The sequence below is a fragment of the Pediculus humanus genome, genomic scaffold (genome assembly GCF_000006295.1).
Source record: "Pediculus humanus corporis 1103172108293 genomic scaffold, whole genome shotgun sequence".
Classification (NCBI taxonomy): domain Eukaryota; kingdom Metazoa; phylum Arthropoda; class Insecta; order Psocodea; family Pediculidae; genus Pediculus; species Pediculus humanus.
In genome coordinates, this window is record NW_002987862.1 from 312,963 (window position 1) to 330,623 (window position 17,661).

At 28.3% G+C, this 17,661-nt stretch overlaps 4 protein-coding genes across 4 annotated transcripts; 2 read left to right on the plus strand and 2 right to left on the minus strand.

Annotated features, from left to right (window-relative positions):
* Positions 1–2,208: 2,208 nt before the first annotated feature.
* Phum_PHUM546560 (uncharacterized protein) lies at positions 2,209–3,079 on the minus strand (the record flags this gene model as incomplete). The annotated part of the gene is made up of 3 exons (XM_002431718.1): positions 2,209–2,254; positions 2,378–2,877; positions 2,990–3,079. The coding sequence occupies 3 exons, from the start codon at positions 3,077–3,079 to the stop codon at positions 2,209–2,211; spliced, it is 636 nt and encodes a 211-aa protein (XP_002431763.1).
* A 2,167-nt stretch (positions 3,080–5,246) lies between these two features.
* On the plus strand, positions 5,247–8,951 carry Phum_PHUM546570 (uncharacterized protein; the record flags this gene model as incomplete). Its single annotated transcript, XM_002431719.1, has 12 exons — positions 5,247–5,391; positions 5,473–5,771; positions 5,869–6,073; positions 6,175–6,449; positions 6,546–6,857; positions 6,951–7,143; positions 7,224–7,424; positions 7,514–7,683; positions 7,801–7,952; positions 8,054–8,235; positions 8,332–8,504; positions 8,712–8,951. 12 exons carry the CDS (start codon positions 5,247–5,249, stop codon positions 8,949–8,951), a joined length of 2,547 nt encoding a protein of 848 aa, XP_002431764.1.
* Positions 8,952–12,340: 3,389 nt separating this feature from the next.
* Phum_PHUM546580 (uncharacterized protein) lies at positions 12,341–14,586 on the plus strand (the record flags this gene model as incomplete). Its single annotated transcript, XM_002431720.1, has 4 exons — positions 12,341–13,155; positions 13,225–13,374; positions 13,455–14,060; positions 14,226–14,586. The coding sequence occupies 4 exons, from the start codon at positions 12,341–12,343 to the stop codon at positions 14,584–14,586; spliced, it is 1,932 nt and encodes a 643-aa protein (XP_002431765.1).
* A 358-nt stretch (positions 14,587–14,944) lies between these two features.
* Phum_PHUM546590 (tripsin, putative) lies at positions 14,945–17,661 on the minus strand (the record flags this gene model as incomplete). Its single annotated transcript, XM_002431721.1, has 6 exons — positions 14,945–15,270; positions 15,352–15,456; positions 16,187–16,368; positions 16,442–16,541; positions 16,622–17,266; positions 17,589–17,661. The coding sequence occupies 6 exons, from the start codon at positions 17,659–17,661 to the stop codon at positions 14,945–14,947; spliced, it is 1,431 nt and encodes a 476-aa protein (XP_002431766.1).

The following is a 17,661-nucleotide window of genomic DNA, read 5'->3' on the forward strand; positions in this document are numbered from 1 at the left end:
TCTTCTTCTCTCTCTCTCTCTCTCTCTCTCTCTCTCTCTCTCTCTCTCTCTCTCTCTCTCTCTTTGCGAAGAGATCAATTAAATTAACATTCGTTCGTGCCGTATAATTAGTCGCCATTTTGTTATTATTATTATTTTATCATCGTTGTGTTATCACCGTCACGATCATACATCGTGGATTTTTATCATCATCGATTTTTTATTTTCGAAGCTAAGCTCTACCGCCTCTTAAATAATTAGAAAAAGAAATTTTTTTTTTTGTATAAATAAGATAAATAAATATCGATAAATCGATTTTATCGATTTATTCGATACATCGTTCGATTTTTAAACGTTTTGTATTATTATCAGTCCCGGCGGCGGGCGGGGTATAAATAAATTTTTTTTCATATGATTTTCTCTCTTTATGAGTAATTTAAAATGATTTATATAAAAAAAAAAAATAATAATAAAATAATAATAATGATAATGATAATAATAATAATAATAATAATAATAATAATAATAATAATAATAATAATAATAATAATAATAATAAGCCAACGGCCATAGCGTGCTGGTCACACCGGTTCCCGTACGATCACCGAAGTTAAGCAGCATCGGGCGTGGTGCAAACTTGGATGGGTGACCGTCTGAGAACGCCACGTGCTGTTGGCTTAAAAGAGCAAAAAAAAAAAAAAAAAAAAAAAAAAAAAAAAAAAAAAAAAAAAAAAAAAAAAAAAAATGAGAACAAGACAAAGTAAGAACCAAAAAACAAATCTTGTTCTCCTGTCGACCTGAGGCAGCTCGACGAGAACGTGAATTTCACTGCTTCTGACCCTGGCCACTCCAAAGATGTTAGTCACCGGAGCCCAGTTCAGGAGACAAATCGTTCCCATCGAAAAAGACGGACTCAGGAAGACCTTCAAGAATTGATGTGGTGCTATCTTATAATAAGTGGCACCACCGAAATTCGAGTATTTGTCCCTAAGGAATCGGGTAGAAACCTCGGATAAATACTTAAAAACTCCGACAAGTAGCCTTGTCGTGTTTAATGGTGGATAATAATAATAATAATAATAATAATAATAATAAATTGAGAGAAAAAAAATGTAAATAATCGTTTTAATAATTATTCAGAATAGTAGTTATGTGTTCAAATTTTCCAAAAAAAAAAAAAAAAACGAAATTTTTTTTTTCAATGCTCGTGCAATCGTGTTTGTTTTGTAACCTGGAGTCGGAAGTAATAATAATAATAATAATAATAATAATAATAATAATAATAAATCGATAAATAATACATAATAGCAGGGGTGGGAAGAGGAGGAGGAGGAATGATAAGGAAGGAAGGGAGGGATAGGGTAGACGTTAATTTGAAAATTGCTTTCCTCCCCCCATCTATTTTCCTTTTCCGTTTCCTTCTCTTTCCTTTCCTTCACTTCTCTTCTCCCCCCTTTCCCCCGTCTTGGGTTTTTCTCTCATCAATAAATTTCCCATATGTCGAACATAAAATTTAGGGATAAATAAATAAATGATTGATAGATAGATAATAATAATATTAAAATAAAAATAAATTTTTTTTTTTTACGCATAACTAACCGATCACCGACGATCATTTTCACATTATTATTATTATTATTATTATTAATAAATAAATAAATTTAATTAGTTTTTTTTTTCTTTTTTTTTTTTACACTGTTAATTTTGTTTAAATGAAAAAAGTTTATACGTGCAGATATAGATATAAATATAAATATATTAAAAAAAAAAAAAAAAAATGAAAGAAAAGAAAAAAAGATATATATATATTTTATTATATGTGTATTCATTTTTTTTTTTTTTTTTTTAAATGGAGTCATGTTATTATAGACTTATTGAAAATGTTTTAACATGTTTTTTTTTTTTTTTTATTATTATCGTCTTTTAATTTTAATGTAATTAAATATTGTATTGGAATATATATATATTTTTTTGTTGGGATGAAAAAAAAAAATTGATTTTTGCTTTTTCTTTTTTGTTAATTAATAATTTATAGTTCCTGTAAAATTATTATTATTATTATTATTATTATTTTGAAATTGGGATATGGTGAGGAATCATCAAAGGATTTTGTTTAGGAAAATAAAAAATAAAAAAATAATTTAAACTAAAGTAAAAAAAATTCAGTCTCAATTTTATATTTTTTTTTATATTTAGCTTATATACAAATTTACGTCAAAAATGACGTCATCAAGATACTTTTAACTTTTTCTTAGGTATTTCTTTATCGCTATCACTTTCTGATGTATCATCTAATGATTCCAAATCGTCAACCCTAAAAATTACAAAAAAAAAATTAATTATTATTTAAATCGAATTATATATTAAAAGGAAAAAAAGGAAGAAGAAGGAAGCATACCATAGATTTCCTTTGATTGGTTTTTTTTTCTTAGCTTTTTTTTTGAGTTGATTTGAAGTGGATGCTCCTTCTTTTTTTTTCTCATCTTCGTTTACGGCTGCTTTTAAACCTTCTTCGACAGATTCGTGAATTTTTTCAGGCATTTCAAGTCTGGCTTTTGTGTAATCAGCATCTGTAAATTCATGCTTTGTGATTTCTGTTAATTTTTCTAATTTTTTTTTTTTTTTCAGTGCTGCTTCTTGTTCTCTCTCAGCTTGCTCTGCTATCCATTTTTTTAATCTTTTTTCTTCATTGATGTCTCTCAACCTTCTACCACTTAAATCACGACAAGCTTCTCTATTTGTTGTTTTTTCTATTTGAGCTCCGATGGCTCTTAACATTGAACCAAATCCACCCTTTCCTCCACATAACCTGGGTATGGCGTGTATGTCACAATCTCGAAATGTGTTTTCGCAAAACATTTTTCCGTTTTGTAATAAATAAAAATCAAATGTGGCACCCTGAAAATAATATAATGATTTTGTTTTGAATATTATAATTAAATTATGTTGACACTGAAAAAAAAAAAATAAAAATACTTGCATAATTTTCTTTGGAGTGTTTTAAAACAACCTGTCTTAATTCATTTTCCGAGAAAATAGAATTTTCCGGTAATGTAATTCTACTGGGTGAAGGCCCAACGTCCAAAATTAAATTAACCATTTTGAATCTTACAAAAACCTTTTTTTCTTTGAAAATATTATAAATTGAAACTACTTTATACTGAATTTAATCAAAATATGAGTGTTTGTATGTCAATTTATGAATTACACTATTGCCAATATTAAATTATTTTTTCTCGAGTTGGCAACACTTAAAAATAATTATTATAAATTAAGGATATAAATTAAAATTAAATTTTAATTATGAGTTTAATTTATTTTCAATTTTACTTTTATATTATTAAAGTTTTTTTTTCTCTCCCTTTAAATTAAAAATCGATAAAAAAATTTTGCTTCGTTAGATAAATATTAAAGAAATTCTGAATGCACCATGCATTCTTACGAATTTTCCAACGTTTTAAAAAGTTGAAATTTATGTAATTTCATGAGCACTAATACATGATATCTAATTTCCAACTTTCCATATTTTCCACAGACAATATATATATTTGTTAAATCGTCATAAAATTACAAATTAAAAATATTAATTTAAATTTTTAAAATTAATATAATGAACATTTCACCGCCTTTCTTAATTACTTATTGTCAAAGCAAGAATAATGGCTGATGCAATGACGTCATAAAAAATGTATTCCTACGCCGAATTTATAATTTAATTATTTATTTTAAGTTTAATTTTCCTTTTCTTTTTTACTATCGAAATAATTTTTAGTAATTTATCATCAATTGAAAACTTTTAAAAAAAAATTTCAAATAATATATATTTGAAATAATAGAAAATATTTTTTATCGCGGAGAGACCTTCATTTAGAACCGTGAACCCCGTAGAGCGTTGTATTGAAATTATTTAAACAATCAAACATGGCTGATATTTGTATGTTTATAACTATTCGTCAGTTTGTAGATAATGTGAAATACGAACGTTGTGATTGTTAAAATTTGTTTAAAATAAAACTTCTTTAAGTGATTTCTTAGTGTGTGTTAGTTCGGACTGACAGGCGACTTATCTTCGCGCTTTCTAATTTACTGTATATCCTTGCGTCTGAGAGGCAGACATTGTAGGCTTACAGAGGTAAAAACCAATCGATTGACTCAGTTCGTTTTATAATTATTTAATTCCATTATTACAATGTTATTTTATTTTTCATATTCATAACCATTTTAATTTTATTATAAGACTTGAACCCTTACTTCCTTTCGATAAATTTACTATTAACCTATAATACAATAGAAATCAATGTTATAATTGTTTTCTCAAGTTAACGTTTTTTTCTCAAATCTTTGGGGATAAAAATGAAATATTCGAAAACATGTAAAATTCATGGGTTTTTTTTCAATTAATAAATGTATTAATAACGATCGGTTAGTTTACGTTAATGCCTTTGATAAATTTCAATTCTCACTCAATTACTCTCCCATTCGTGATGGCGGCATTTTATATAAATTGTATTTTTTATACATATTAGAAATATTTGTTTAAAAAAAACCATGAAAGTTTAGCTATTCGTTATTATAAAATACCACAATTATGTTTTTATAATAGTTTGAATACTTTTTATTCTTAAATATTTATATTTATATAAGAATAATATGTATTATTATTATTATTATTATTATTATTATTATTATTTGCAATGTCCTTATTTTACTTAATTCAAACATTTAGTTTATTGTGCTCAAAAATTATTAACAATATTAGCTTAATTTTTTATTTTAAATATTCAAATTTATTTTTTTTTATGTCCCAAAAGAAAAAAAAAATTTCTTTTATAGTTTACCCTATGCTTATTTAATAATAATAATAATAATAATAATATTAATTACACTAGGGTGTAATTATAATAATAATTGAACTGTAATTTTATTGTACCAAAATATGAATTGCATTTAAAATAATTAAATTAGCATTAATATACATTTTAATGAAAAAACATCTAGAAAAACACACACATTCTTACTGCTGGTTAACCATTCATAGTTTTTAATTTTATTTTTTTATTATTATTATTATTAATTATTTTCGAGTTGAAAAATATTCTGCTTGTTAACTTGTTGTAATTTGTGCTGTTCAAAACTGATGCTGATATTTTTTATTAAAAATTTTTTTTACAGATTATGAATATAAAAGTAAAAAAGTTTTGAAAATGGATGAACTTGGAATGATTTTTAACTAAAAAAAAACAAAACAAAACAAAAAAAAAATTAAAATGTCAACAGATACAAGACGAAGAGTGAAATTGTATGCCTTAAATGCAGATAGGCAGTGGGACGATAGGGGAACAGGTCATGTATCCTCCGTTTATGTCGATAGACTGAAAGGTGTATCATTATTAGTTAGAGCAGAGTCTGATGGTATGTTTGAATTTTTATCTTTCCAACATTTCCTTTGATTTTAATACATTTTTTTTTGTAAAATGTTTTGATTTTTTCCAGGCTCTCTTTTATTGGAATCTAAAATTCAACCTGATACTGCATATCAGAAGCAACAGGATACCCTTATTGTTTGGTCTGAGGGTGACAATTTTGATTTAGCTTTAAGTTTTCAAGAAAAAGGAGGTTGTGATGAAATATGGGAAAAAATATGTCAGGTTCAAGGGAAAGATCCCTCAGTCGAAGTAACACAAGATATTGTAGAAGAGTCCGAGGATGAAAGGTTTGATGACATAAATGATTCTGGTAATCCAGTCGAATTACCATTATGCGAATTGAGTCGATTGGAAGAAATAAATGAGGTTGGTAACAATTGTTTTGTTTTTTTAATCGAGTCACACACACACACACAGGGTATCCAACCCAGCCCATTAATAAACTTCATGTGTTTGTTCACAGGTTATCGGAAGTTGTTTGTCGTCACAAAATAGAAAAGAAAAAGTAGCTATATTATTAGAAAATGAGGGTTATATTAAAAAACTACTCAATTTATTCAGAATGTGTGAAGATATAGAAAATTCTCAAGGCCTGCATCATTTATATGAAATATTTAAAAATATTTTTTTGCTGAATAAGAATGCTTTATTTGAAGTCATGTTTGCTGGTAAATACAAGAGGAGGAGAAGAAGAAGAAAAGAAAAAGTTATAATTTATCATAACGTATATTTTGATATATTTTAAATTGTATATAAATTTTAATTGCAGAGGATACGATTTTCGATGTTGTCGGTTGTTTAGAATACGATCCAGCGAGTCCCACTCCCAAGAGGCATAGACAGTATTTAAAACAATTGGCTAAATTTAAAGAAGTTATACCAATCACAAATGCCGAATTGTTGGCTAAAATTCATCAAACCTACAGAGTTCAATATATTCAGGACGTTGTTTTACCCGCTCCTTCTGTTTTCGAAGACAACATGTTGTCAACTTTGTCTAGTTTTATTTTTTTTAATAAAGTTGAAATAGTCACTTTAATACAGGTACGTACTACTACTACTACTACTACTCATGTTGGGTGCGACCAAACGTTTAAATTATTTTGTTGAAATTTTCAAATAAAATTCGTGATTTTCTAGGAGGACGAAAGATTTTTGAGTGAATTGTTTGCACAATTAACCGACGATTCGACGGAAGATGTCAAAAGGAGAGACCTCGTATTATTTTTAAAAGAATTTTGTAATTTTTCACAAAATTTACAACCTCCTGCTAAGGAAGCATTTTATAAAACCCTGTCGTCGTTAGGAATTTTACAAGCGCTAGAAATCACATTGGCGATCGATGACGCTCAAACAAAAACTGCTTCAATAGATATTTTAACGTACATAGTTGAATATTCTCCGTCTGTCGTGAGGGAATACACTCTACAACAAGCAAATAATACCGAAGAAGTAAGATGAATTGGAAGAAATTGATGAAAATTTCAAAATCTTGTTTTTTAATTTAATGCAATTTTTTTTTTTTTTTTTTTTTTAAATTTCTAGGACCAATTTTTAATGAACGTTATAATAGAACAGATGATGTGTGACAACGATCCGGAATTAGGAGGCGCTGTACAATTGTCTGGTATTTTAAAAATATTATTAGATCCAGAAAACATGCTAACCTCGACAAACAAATCAGAGAAAACAGACTTTCTTAATTATTTTTATAAGCATAGTATACATGTACTTATTGGTAAGGCCATTGAATACGATTCGATACTCTTTTTAAAAAATGGCGATCGTACTAAATCGAAAAAAATGATTTTTTTTTAGCTCCTCTTTTGTTGAATACTAGTGAAGATAAACCGGGTAAAGAAGATCATCAAACCGTACAGTTGTTAGGATTGATATTAGAATTATTGTCTTTTTGCGTGGAACATCATACGTACCACATTAAAAACTGTGTACTGAACAAAGATCTTCTTAGAAGAATACTTGTTTTGATGAAATCATCACACGGGTTTTTGGTGCTAGGTGAGAAAGACTCGCATGGATGGATGGAAAAATTTTCTTATTTATTTTTAATACTTAAATTTTCCTTTTTTTTTTTTTTTTTTTTTAAGGTGCTCTTCGTTTCATGAGAAAAATAGTAGCGTTAAAAGATGAATTTTACAACAGATACATTACAAAGGGTAATTTGTTTGCTCCCGTCATCGATGCTTTTCTTCGCAATAACGGAAGATACAATTTATTGGATTCTGCAGTCCTTGAAATGTTTGAATTTATCAAAGTGGTATTGTATTCCTTTTTCTTTTTTTCTTATTAACTTTTGCTTTTTGTTTGTTTGTTTGTTTGTTTGTTTGCTTCGATTAAAATGATTTTTTTTTTTTTTTTTTTTTCTCTCAAACAGGAGGATATAAAAACGTTGTATTCACACGTCGTTGAAAATTATGGTAAATTGCTAGACGATGTTGAATATGTACAGACATTCAAATCCCTTAAGTTAAGATACGACCAACATCAGGACAGGTTAAAAGATAGAGATCGAACCACTCTAGAAAGGTAATAATTAAACAACAAACAACAAACGGTTGTTGACTTCTTTTATACACGCTTTATTTCGAACCGATGCGTTCAATTCGATACGATTGTATATTTATTAGAAACAGTTCTATATGTTCTAGTGTGCCATCCATTCTCCGCAATTCGAGATACAGAAGAGATCAACGTCAATTAGATGAAGAAGAAGAAATGTGGTTTAACGAAGATGACGATGCCGGGGAGGTCGTACCCTTTTCAAGTGAAATAATAACCAAAAAAATGGACACGGAATTGGATTCGATCGGTGAGTAGAAATTAAAATTAAATTTAATTATTTTAATCGAGATTTTTAGTTTTAACATCATGAATAAATTTTTTTTTTTTATTTCTTCACTTGCAGGTAAAATTATCGATGCCAAAAAATCAGAAGGCACCAATCACACGAAACTCATAAACAACACGAGAACAACCGGAATATTAAACAATAATGCTACGGGGGGTTCCCCTCTTAGTCCAAATTCAAATATTAATTCCAATACTTCGGATAGTAAAACAAATTCGTTATTTAAAAAGGTGAGTTTGTTGTTGTTGTTGTTGTTGTTTGTTTTGGATCCGACGGGTCGGTAATAAATAAATTGGGGAGGGGGGGCGGGGAAAATTTTTTAATCAATTTTTTTTTTTTGCGGTCAGGGTCTTGTCGACTACGAGGGTGATTCCGACGAGGAAGAAGATGATAGCAATGATTTGTCTCCATCGGCGAAAAGAGCTCGGGTGACATAGTGCAGCGTGAATTCGGTCGGGAATCAGTCGGTTTTATCAAAACCCTGGTTGTTGGCCGGAACTTCAGCATCCGTTCTCTCGTTGCCTAAAATAGGTTTCGAACTTAACGTTGAAATACCAAAAGTGTTGTGCTTGTCCGAATCATCAGGGGGTTCTGTCACGACAACGGAGAACAGTCGAAGCGACGCTTCTGTCATATGCCCGTCTGGTTTTGTTCAATCAACGGACACATCCATTTGATGGGCGTTTTAAATTTAAACAAAAAACAAAAACAAAAACATAGCCACCAGTGTTGTTTAATTATATCGAGTAGAAAAAAAAAAAAAAAAAAAAAAAAAAAATGGAAGTTCGAAGCTTCTAATAATCATTCATAAACACCTTCTTTTTTTTTTTTTCTATTTTTCGATTATATATATATACATATATTTTTTTTCTCTTTTTTTCTTTTTTTTTTTTTCTTCTCTCTTTATTAAATTCGTCACACACATTTTTTAATTCATTTCCAATCGAAAAGAAATTTATTATAATAACGATTTATATTCACGATATTAAAAAGGAAAAAGAAACGAAAAGGAAAAAGGAAAAAAGATTATTGAAGAGTAGTAGTCGTAATAATAATAATAGTAATAATAATAATATTATTTTTTTGAGAAACCCTCCGTTCATTTTTGTTTTTATTTTATTCTTCTTCTCCATAAATTTTTTTTTTTTTTTTTTTTTATTTTATTATTAAAGCCTGATGTGTAAAAACGGGCGCACACAAAAAGTATTATTATTATTTTTAAATTTTATTATTATTATTATTATTATTATTATTATTATTATTATTATTATTATTATTTATTTTTCGTTAATGACACGAAATTTGTAGGAGAGAAAGAGAGAGAGAGAGAGAGATGTTTGGGCAAAGTTTTTTGCTCGTTCGGTTTAATTTTTTAATTTTGTCATTATTTATTTTTAACCGACGGTAATAATAATAATAATAAATGTCGTGTATTGCAGGCCGTTTAACATCATCGTATTAAATAGACTTATGATAATAATGATAATGATAATGATAATGTTTTATTTAATTAATTATACAAATTGATTTAAATGATGACAACTGCAAAACGTGTTTTTTTTTTTTTTTTAAATTAATGATTTTATATAAGTATGTAAATATTTATTTTATTTCTTTTATATAAAAATATATTTATGCGTTTATACATACATACATACATACATACATATATTTAAATAAATAAATAAATAATAATAATAATAATAATTAATAATTAATAATTAATTGAATGGATTTGTGTAAGTGTGTGTGTAAATGTGTGTAGATGAGTTTATCGGTTTATTTTTTTTGTGACGTAATTTCGAACGGAGGGAGGGGATGGGAGGGAAGGGGGAGTAGAGGGGGAGGGGAAAATGGGAAATGATACTTTAAAAAAAAATTTGTTTTTTAATGATGTGGTTGTCGTTATCATAACGATGACAATGAGGTTGGAAAATGAAATTTTTTTTTTTTTTTTTCAATTGTTTGTAACGAAATTATTATTATTATTATTATTTAAAATTTTCAATTGGACGATGGGAATTAAAAAAAAAAAAAAACAAATTCCCGATAAGGTTTTTTTTTTTTTTTAAAATTTTTTTGGCGGGAAAAAACAAAATGAAATTGTATAATTTATGTATGTATGTATGTATGTATGTATGTATACATATACATAATGAATTTTCTTTTTTTTTTTTTCTCTTATACAGTTTGATAATTTATATTTATCGTGAACATAATTATTATTATTATTATTACTATTATTATTATTATTATTATTATATTTTTAAATTTAATTTATATTTAAATTTAATTTTTTTTTTTTTTGTTTCGACAGGACAAACAACAAACAAGACGAAGACGACGACGACGAGAAAATTTTTTTTTTTTTATTCATTCATTCATTCATTCATTAATGTTGTTGTTTGTAGAAAATTAATAATGATAATAATAATAATAATAATAATAAGGTTTTTTTTAAGACGCTAAACTTAAATTTAAATACCGGACAAAATAAAAACAATAATAATAATAATTATAATAATGATAATATTTTTTTTAATTTATAAGAAAAAATGACGGAAAAAATTTTTTATTTTTATTTTTATTATTATTATTATTGTTACGAACGGAGGTTTCAATTAATTAATTAATTATTAATACATAATTTTTTATGTTAATTGTAAATAACCTCAGTTTAAATTATTATTATTATCATCAGTAAAGTTTTTTTTTTTTTTTTTGAATTTTTTCAAAAATGGTTGAAATTAGAAAATAATTTTTTTTTTTTTTTAAATTTAAATTCAAATTGTAAAAGTTGTGAAAAAGGAAAAAGAAAAAACCGACAAACGAAGTAAACAAACGAGGCAAACAAACAAACAAACAAACGAAAACAAGTTTTATCATTTTCACGTTAAAATTTGTTTTTCATCTCTCTCTCTCTCACTATCTTTCTCTTTCTCTCTCTCTTTCGACTCTTATTCATCCATTTTTTTTTTTTTTTTACTTGAAAACACATCATCACTTAATAATAATAATAATAATAATAAATTATGTAAAGTTTTGTAAGAATAATAATAATAACAGCAACAACAGCGAAACCGTTGAAAGTTTATTTTTTATTTTTATTTTTCATTCGGTGTTTGTGATGTTATTTAAAAGTGAAATGAATTTATTATTATTATTATTATTATTATTATTATTGTAACGAATTAGAAACTGATTAAAGAAGATGAAGAAGAAGAAGAAGGAGAAGAAGGGGAAAAAAAAAGTGTAAATAGACAATTAAAAATTTGGGGGTTATGTGTGTACAGTGGTGTAGAATAAATATATATATATATATATAAAAAAAATGGTGTTCCTTGCGAGAAACTTTTTTTTTTTTAACTTATAAACTGAAGGAAATATTATTATTATTATTATTATTATTAATATTTTTTAATTTAAATGGTAAGGATAAATGATTGATTGATAAGACAAAATAATTTAAAAAAAAAAAAAAAGGGTTTTGATTACAAAAAAAAAAAATTAAAAAAATTAAAAAATTTTAGTAAATGTGTCTTGTATGTATGGGAGAAACAAACAAACAAACAAACAAACAAACAAAATTTATAATGTGTATTATATAATTTAATTATAAATGTAAGAATGTTAGAAATTATTTGATTGATATGTTTTAGTTCAGCTGCTTTATTTAAAAAAAAGAAAAATTTCACGAAATTATTTGTAGAAAAGAAAAAAAAAAAAAAAAAATATCACAAAAATCATTTTTTTCAATTCTTTTATTTTATTTATTTATTTTTTTTTTGTTTTTTTTTTTCTTCTTCTAATTTCGTTCCATCTCTCTCTCTCTCTTTCTCTTTCTCTCTATCTCTTTACAATCCGATTTTACCTTATTAAAATTATCATCATTATTATCATAATCATTAATTTATATTTGTGAATATTTTTGTGGAAAAAAAAAATTGTTTATTTTGTGTTATCGGAAAAACACCCACGGGAAAAAGGGAAAATTTTCATCGATTTTTCAAAAAGGTTACCGTGGAAGCAAACGTGTCGACCCCAACAACAACAACAACAGCAAAATATGTCGATGGAACGTTGTGAAAATTTTACATTCAATCATTCGGATATAAAAGTTCCTGCGGATTCGTGCGAGGAAAAAAAAAAAAAATTATTATTATCATTAAAAAAAGAATCGTGTGAAACGTTGACACCGGTGGAAAAGTGTTTTAGAAAAGTGGAAAATTCGATACTGTCGAATCACACCACCTACGATTTAAAATCGGTTAAATCCTATTTGGAATTCTACGAAAGCATACCTGACTACACGGATGTCAATCATTTATCGACGGAAGAATTTTATGAACGTTTAAAAAAATTAAAAATAACTCAGAAAAAATTCATCGAAGAATCTGGAATTAATTACGATAATAATAATAAATTATTTAATTATAATATAAATAAAAATAATGATGATAAAATTTGTTGTTCGCTTTGTTGCGCCGATCGTGATTTTTGTGACGGTGTCGAAGAAATAAAAAAAAAAATTATTCACGGTGATGCTGTTGGTGATGGTGATGGTGGTGGTGGTGGTGATGGCGGTGGCGGTGAAAAACAAAAACCACAAATAAGAATAAATGGCGTCAGCGATTGTGATATCAATTCGGATATATCGGAATTAAAAAAACAATCGGATTACGAAGCGGATAGAGAAAGTTCTACACTTCAAATCGGTCAGGAAAAATTTTCCAGAATAAAAAAATATTTTTCCCCCCCGAATGTAGGAGGTGATGATTTATCCGGAAGTTGTAGTAAAAGATCTAGAAGTTTACCATTTAGTTCCGGTTGCGATTGTGATACACCCGAAACGTGTCATAGATTTTCCGAATATAATTTACGGTAAATTTATTTTTATTATCATTTAATTTTTTTTATATTTATTTTAAAATTTATTTTTGTTTTTTTAAGGGATGAACGTTTCCGCCCTAAATTTGACGGGTATTACGGTACGACGGGAAATGAAAAAGTAAAAAAATCTCACACCACACAATCTCGAACGATACCCATAACTTCGAGAATTCCATTATATGATAAATTAATGTTTGAAAAAGAAAGAAGGTAAAATGCAAAATTTGAATTTTCTTTATTAAATAATAATAATAATAAATAAATAAATAAAATTGGAAAATATTTTACAGGAGAAGAATTTTACACGAAAGATATTCGGAAAAGTTAAAATCTCTCGTTCAACCATTTAGCTTTACAAAAAGGGAAGAAGCCAACAGGAAATTGCTGTTGGCTCGTTCGAATCCTGAATTATATTCGATACCAACACCACCACCGATTGTAAAATTTAAAGCGAAACCAATACCGAAAAATTTATTTAGTAATTACGCGTATGATAGAATGAGAGAAGAAGAATTTTACAGAGCGTTGAAAAAAAGGATAAGAGCCGAAGAAATGTTGAAAATATCATCGTTGCCACCTTCGATGGCTCTGAGAGAGAAACAATACCTTTCGAAATCATTGGATTACATGGATTCAATTAAAAATTACGATAAAAATATCGATTTCGATGACGTGTCGAGAGACAAGTTGGACGTACCGAAAAAAAAATGTTACCATCGAAGTCATAGAAAAAAAGACAACGGAAGACTCAATTCCGCGACGGATAGTTGTTCACTTGAAATACCATCACCATACGAAAGCGTTTTAAACGATGGTAGAAAAAAATCCCGACCTCATTCTGCATATAATACCTGTAGGAATAATTTAGCATCGGTATTAAGAATCGAAACTGCCAGGTACGTGTCTAAACGGAGAGAGAATTACATGATTATTATTATTAATATTAGTTATTAAGTTTAAGCACGATTTAATAGGTTACAAAATAGATTGCACAGTTCATCGTTGAATAGAAAAGAGAAAAAAGAATTCGGATATTAAAATGTGTGGTTGTCTTATAATAGAAAACGTATGGAAAAAGAAATGGAAGAGAAATTAATGGAAAATCGTTTGAAATACGAATCCAAAATGAAGGAAAAACTCATACGTATGACGCCCGAATGGAAAGCTTTGAAATACGACAAAGAACAAGATTTCGCTGTGAGAATGGCTTTGAGAAAAGAAGAAAATAAAATAAGAGAAGAAAATCATTTGAAATCGATGGAATCCATGTACGGTCGAGTGTATAGCATGCCACCGTTATTCGACCATGAAAGATTTCATAATTTTAAAAATTGGGTAAGAACAAACGAACAAACGAACATTACTTTTAAAGTTATGATAATAACAAAGAGTTTTCATAAAATTATGTTTACAGTCAATTAATGTTAATAAATGTTATTTTTACGATAGGGAACGAAAGATAAATCATCATCATTGTTTATCAAAACCGGAAGTAGTACGACGTGTGATGATTTCCATAGAGTATATAATAAAGAATCGAATGAGGATAAAGGAAATGATTATTTAAATTTGACTAATGTTTTACCACGATCATCGCCGACGCCGCCATCATCGTCATCGAATTTAATAAATTCGAACGAAGCAAATAATAATAATGATAATGATGTCACGGGGGAGAATTAAAAATTTTTTTGTAATTTTTTTTTTTTTTTTAATTAAATATTTTTATTACGTTAGGCTAAGACGAGATTTCATATAGAAAAATTGAGAATTTTTTTTACTACTTAGGTTCTTTTAAATTATCTAATATCCATGGTAGATAACTTTCGACTTTAGTAAATATGCTTGGTATGTTTTCAGCACCGCAATATTCGGATCCCTTAAACGAAGTTATACCGATTTGATATATGTTTAACCTCGTCAACATGAGTGGACCACCGCTGTCTCCCTTGCAAACATCTACGGCTTTCCAACCTTGTACGCACAATTGCGTATCCGTTATCGGACAATATTGTTGTTTTTTCTTATCTCTGCATATGTTACATTCTTCACGTTTGACACCTGATATGCTTGCTTTAAGAAGGACGTCGCTACCTTCATCCGCATCTATAAATTTTATTTATAACAGGTGATCATAACTTTAATTTTTTCATAACGATTGAAAAAAAATGTACATTTTTAACTTACTCCAATCGGTTTTACCCCATCCAGCAACTTCGTATTTCGACGTGGACGTTATATTTAATTTTTCAACATCGATCGGAAGACATATTGGATAAATGTTAGATTTTCCTATAAAAACAAAACAAAAAACGATGATTATACATACGGAAACGTTTAATCCTTGCCCGAAGGGCAAATCGAGAATAGAATTTAAATAATCAGGTACCGAAATTTTTTTTTAATTAATAATAATTTTACATTGAAAAAAAAAAAAAAAAAAAAAAAAACGTTTTAAGGTCGTGAACGGTTTGCTTTGGTTTAAAGCAAAATTTTTATTTAAAAGATGATGGCGAAGATTGTTTTTAATCGACAATGAGTCACGTTTAAAAACATTTTATTAAGTTTGAAATGTTCGAACCTGTTTTGTCTCTCTCTCTCTCTCTCTCTCTCTCTCTCTCTTCCTTTTGGGGTTTTAATTTGTGAGTGGAAAATTTTTTTATTATTATTCGAACGCCGAATGATGATGATGATGATGATGATGATATCATTTACATAACATGCATTAAACTTGTCTGATGATGATATCATTTACATAACATGCATTAAACTTGTCTGATGATGATGATGATTTTATTCATATGAAGGTGACATTTAATTATTAAATTGCATATAAAATCACTCGTGGTGGAAACATGTCTGGGGTTTTTTATTTATATTTCGCTTTTTGTTAATCGTCGTAAAGTTTTTCTTGGATCGGGAAAATTATTTTTCTCGGGAAATTTTTTTTTTAGTCGGTTTTGAATGTACGCAACGTGTGCGTGTGCGTGTGCGTGTGCGTGTGCGTTTATTTATGTCTTACCTAACGTCAATGGATTTTTTGATAAACGTAAAAGCGCGATGTCGTTTTTAATTGTTGTCGTATTCCATTTTTCATGGGGTATAACTTCTGCAATTGGTATATCTTCGGGAGTGTCCAAACAAACATCTCTGGCACAATCCGTTGCGTTGGTCAAACTGTGCTCTCCGAGTCTCACGTATTCGCTAAAATTGGTTTTTTCAATTAAAAATTTTGTTTTTTTTTGTTACGTAGCTCGTGGAATTATCGATTACTTACACGGTTCGATTATCTACTATCAGGCAGTGGGCAGCGGTCAAAACGTACCATCCGGTAATTAATGTTCCCCCACAATTCCATCTATAATTTCCATATTTGTCTAAAAATTTAAATCATTTTTCCTTTCGATTAGTTTTTTTTATGAAATGATGATGATGATGATAATTAAATTGATGTTACCTTTAACTCCGGTCAAAGCCATCCAAGGATATTCACCAAGAGATACTTCTTCGCCTTCGGTGATTCTATTTGCAAAATTATTAACACCGCAATGAGATTCCGAGGGTAATAATTTAAAATTTCGATGAGAAGTCAATGAAATTTTAGGAGGTTTTTTTTTCAAACTTATAGGTTGGAGAAGAGGTTGAGGACGAAATGAGGATACTTGAGCGGAAGGAGGTCTCCCTGGTGCGGATGTCTCGGGTGGTAAAGTCGGTTTTTTCTGGTTTTTTAAATTATCATCAGTGTGAACGTAAATGCCGGACGGAACAAGGAAATAATTTGTTTCTTGAGTGGTCGCGTTATTGTTTCCTTTTTTGAATTTTTTCAAATTATTTTCCGTGGGGGTCGTAGGAAACGAGTCCAATTCATCCGGACAGTTGTCTTCGTACCTTCTATTGTTCACTTCGCGTCTTCTAAAAGGTTTAGGTTTTGAATTTTTAGGCGGACAACATATTTTACCCTTTTCACCGCAGCGAAAAAGAACCTGTTCCGTACCTCTGGTCGCATGTCGAGCCGCACATTCGTTTGTTGTTATGCAAGTGTATGGACAGGCACAAAGTCGGTCTCCGGAAACGCTCCCATAAGTATTTTGAACACCGTTCACTGAAAATTTATTTTTATTTTGACACTTTATCCATCACTTCGCGATTTTCAATAAATAATTATTTCCTCGAATTAAATTTTTAAAAAAATAAATGATTTATAAAATTATATATATAAATGGTCGTTATCCGGTGGTGTCAGTCACTTTTTCGTGACCTCGCCGACCGCGAAAACATTTTTTATGTTTGCCGCAAACAAAATAACGACAACAACAACAACAATATAATGACCCGTCGATGATTAGAGTCGTTGTCAAAGTTGTATACAAAACAACTTGATTTCCTATATATATATATTTAATATAATCATTATTGAAACTCACCTGATGTTAATGATAATAATAATAATAATAATAATGAAAATAACATAAACGCGGTAAAACAGCGCCGTCGCAT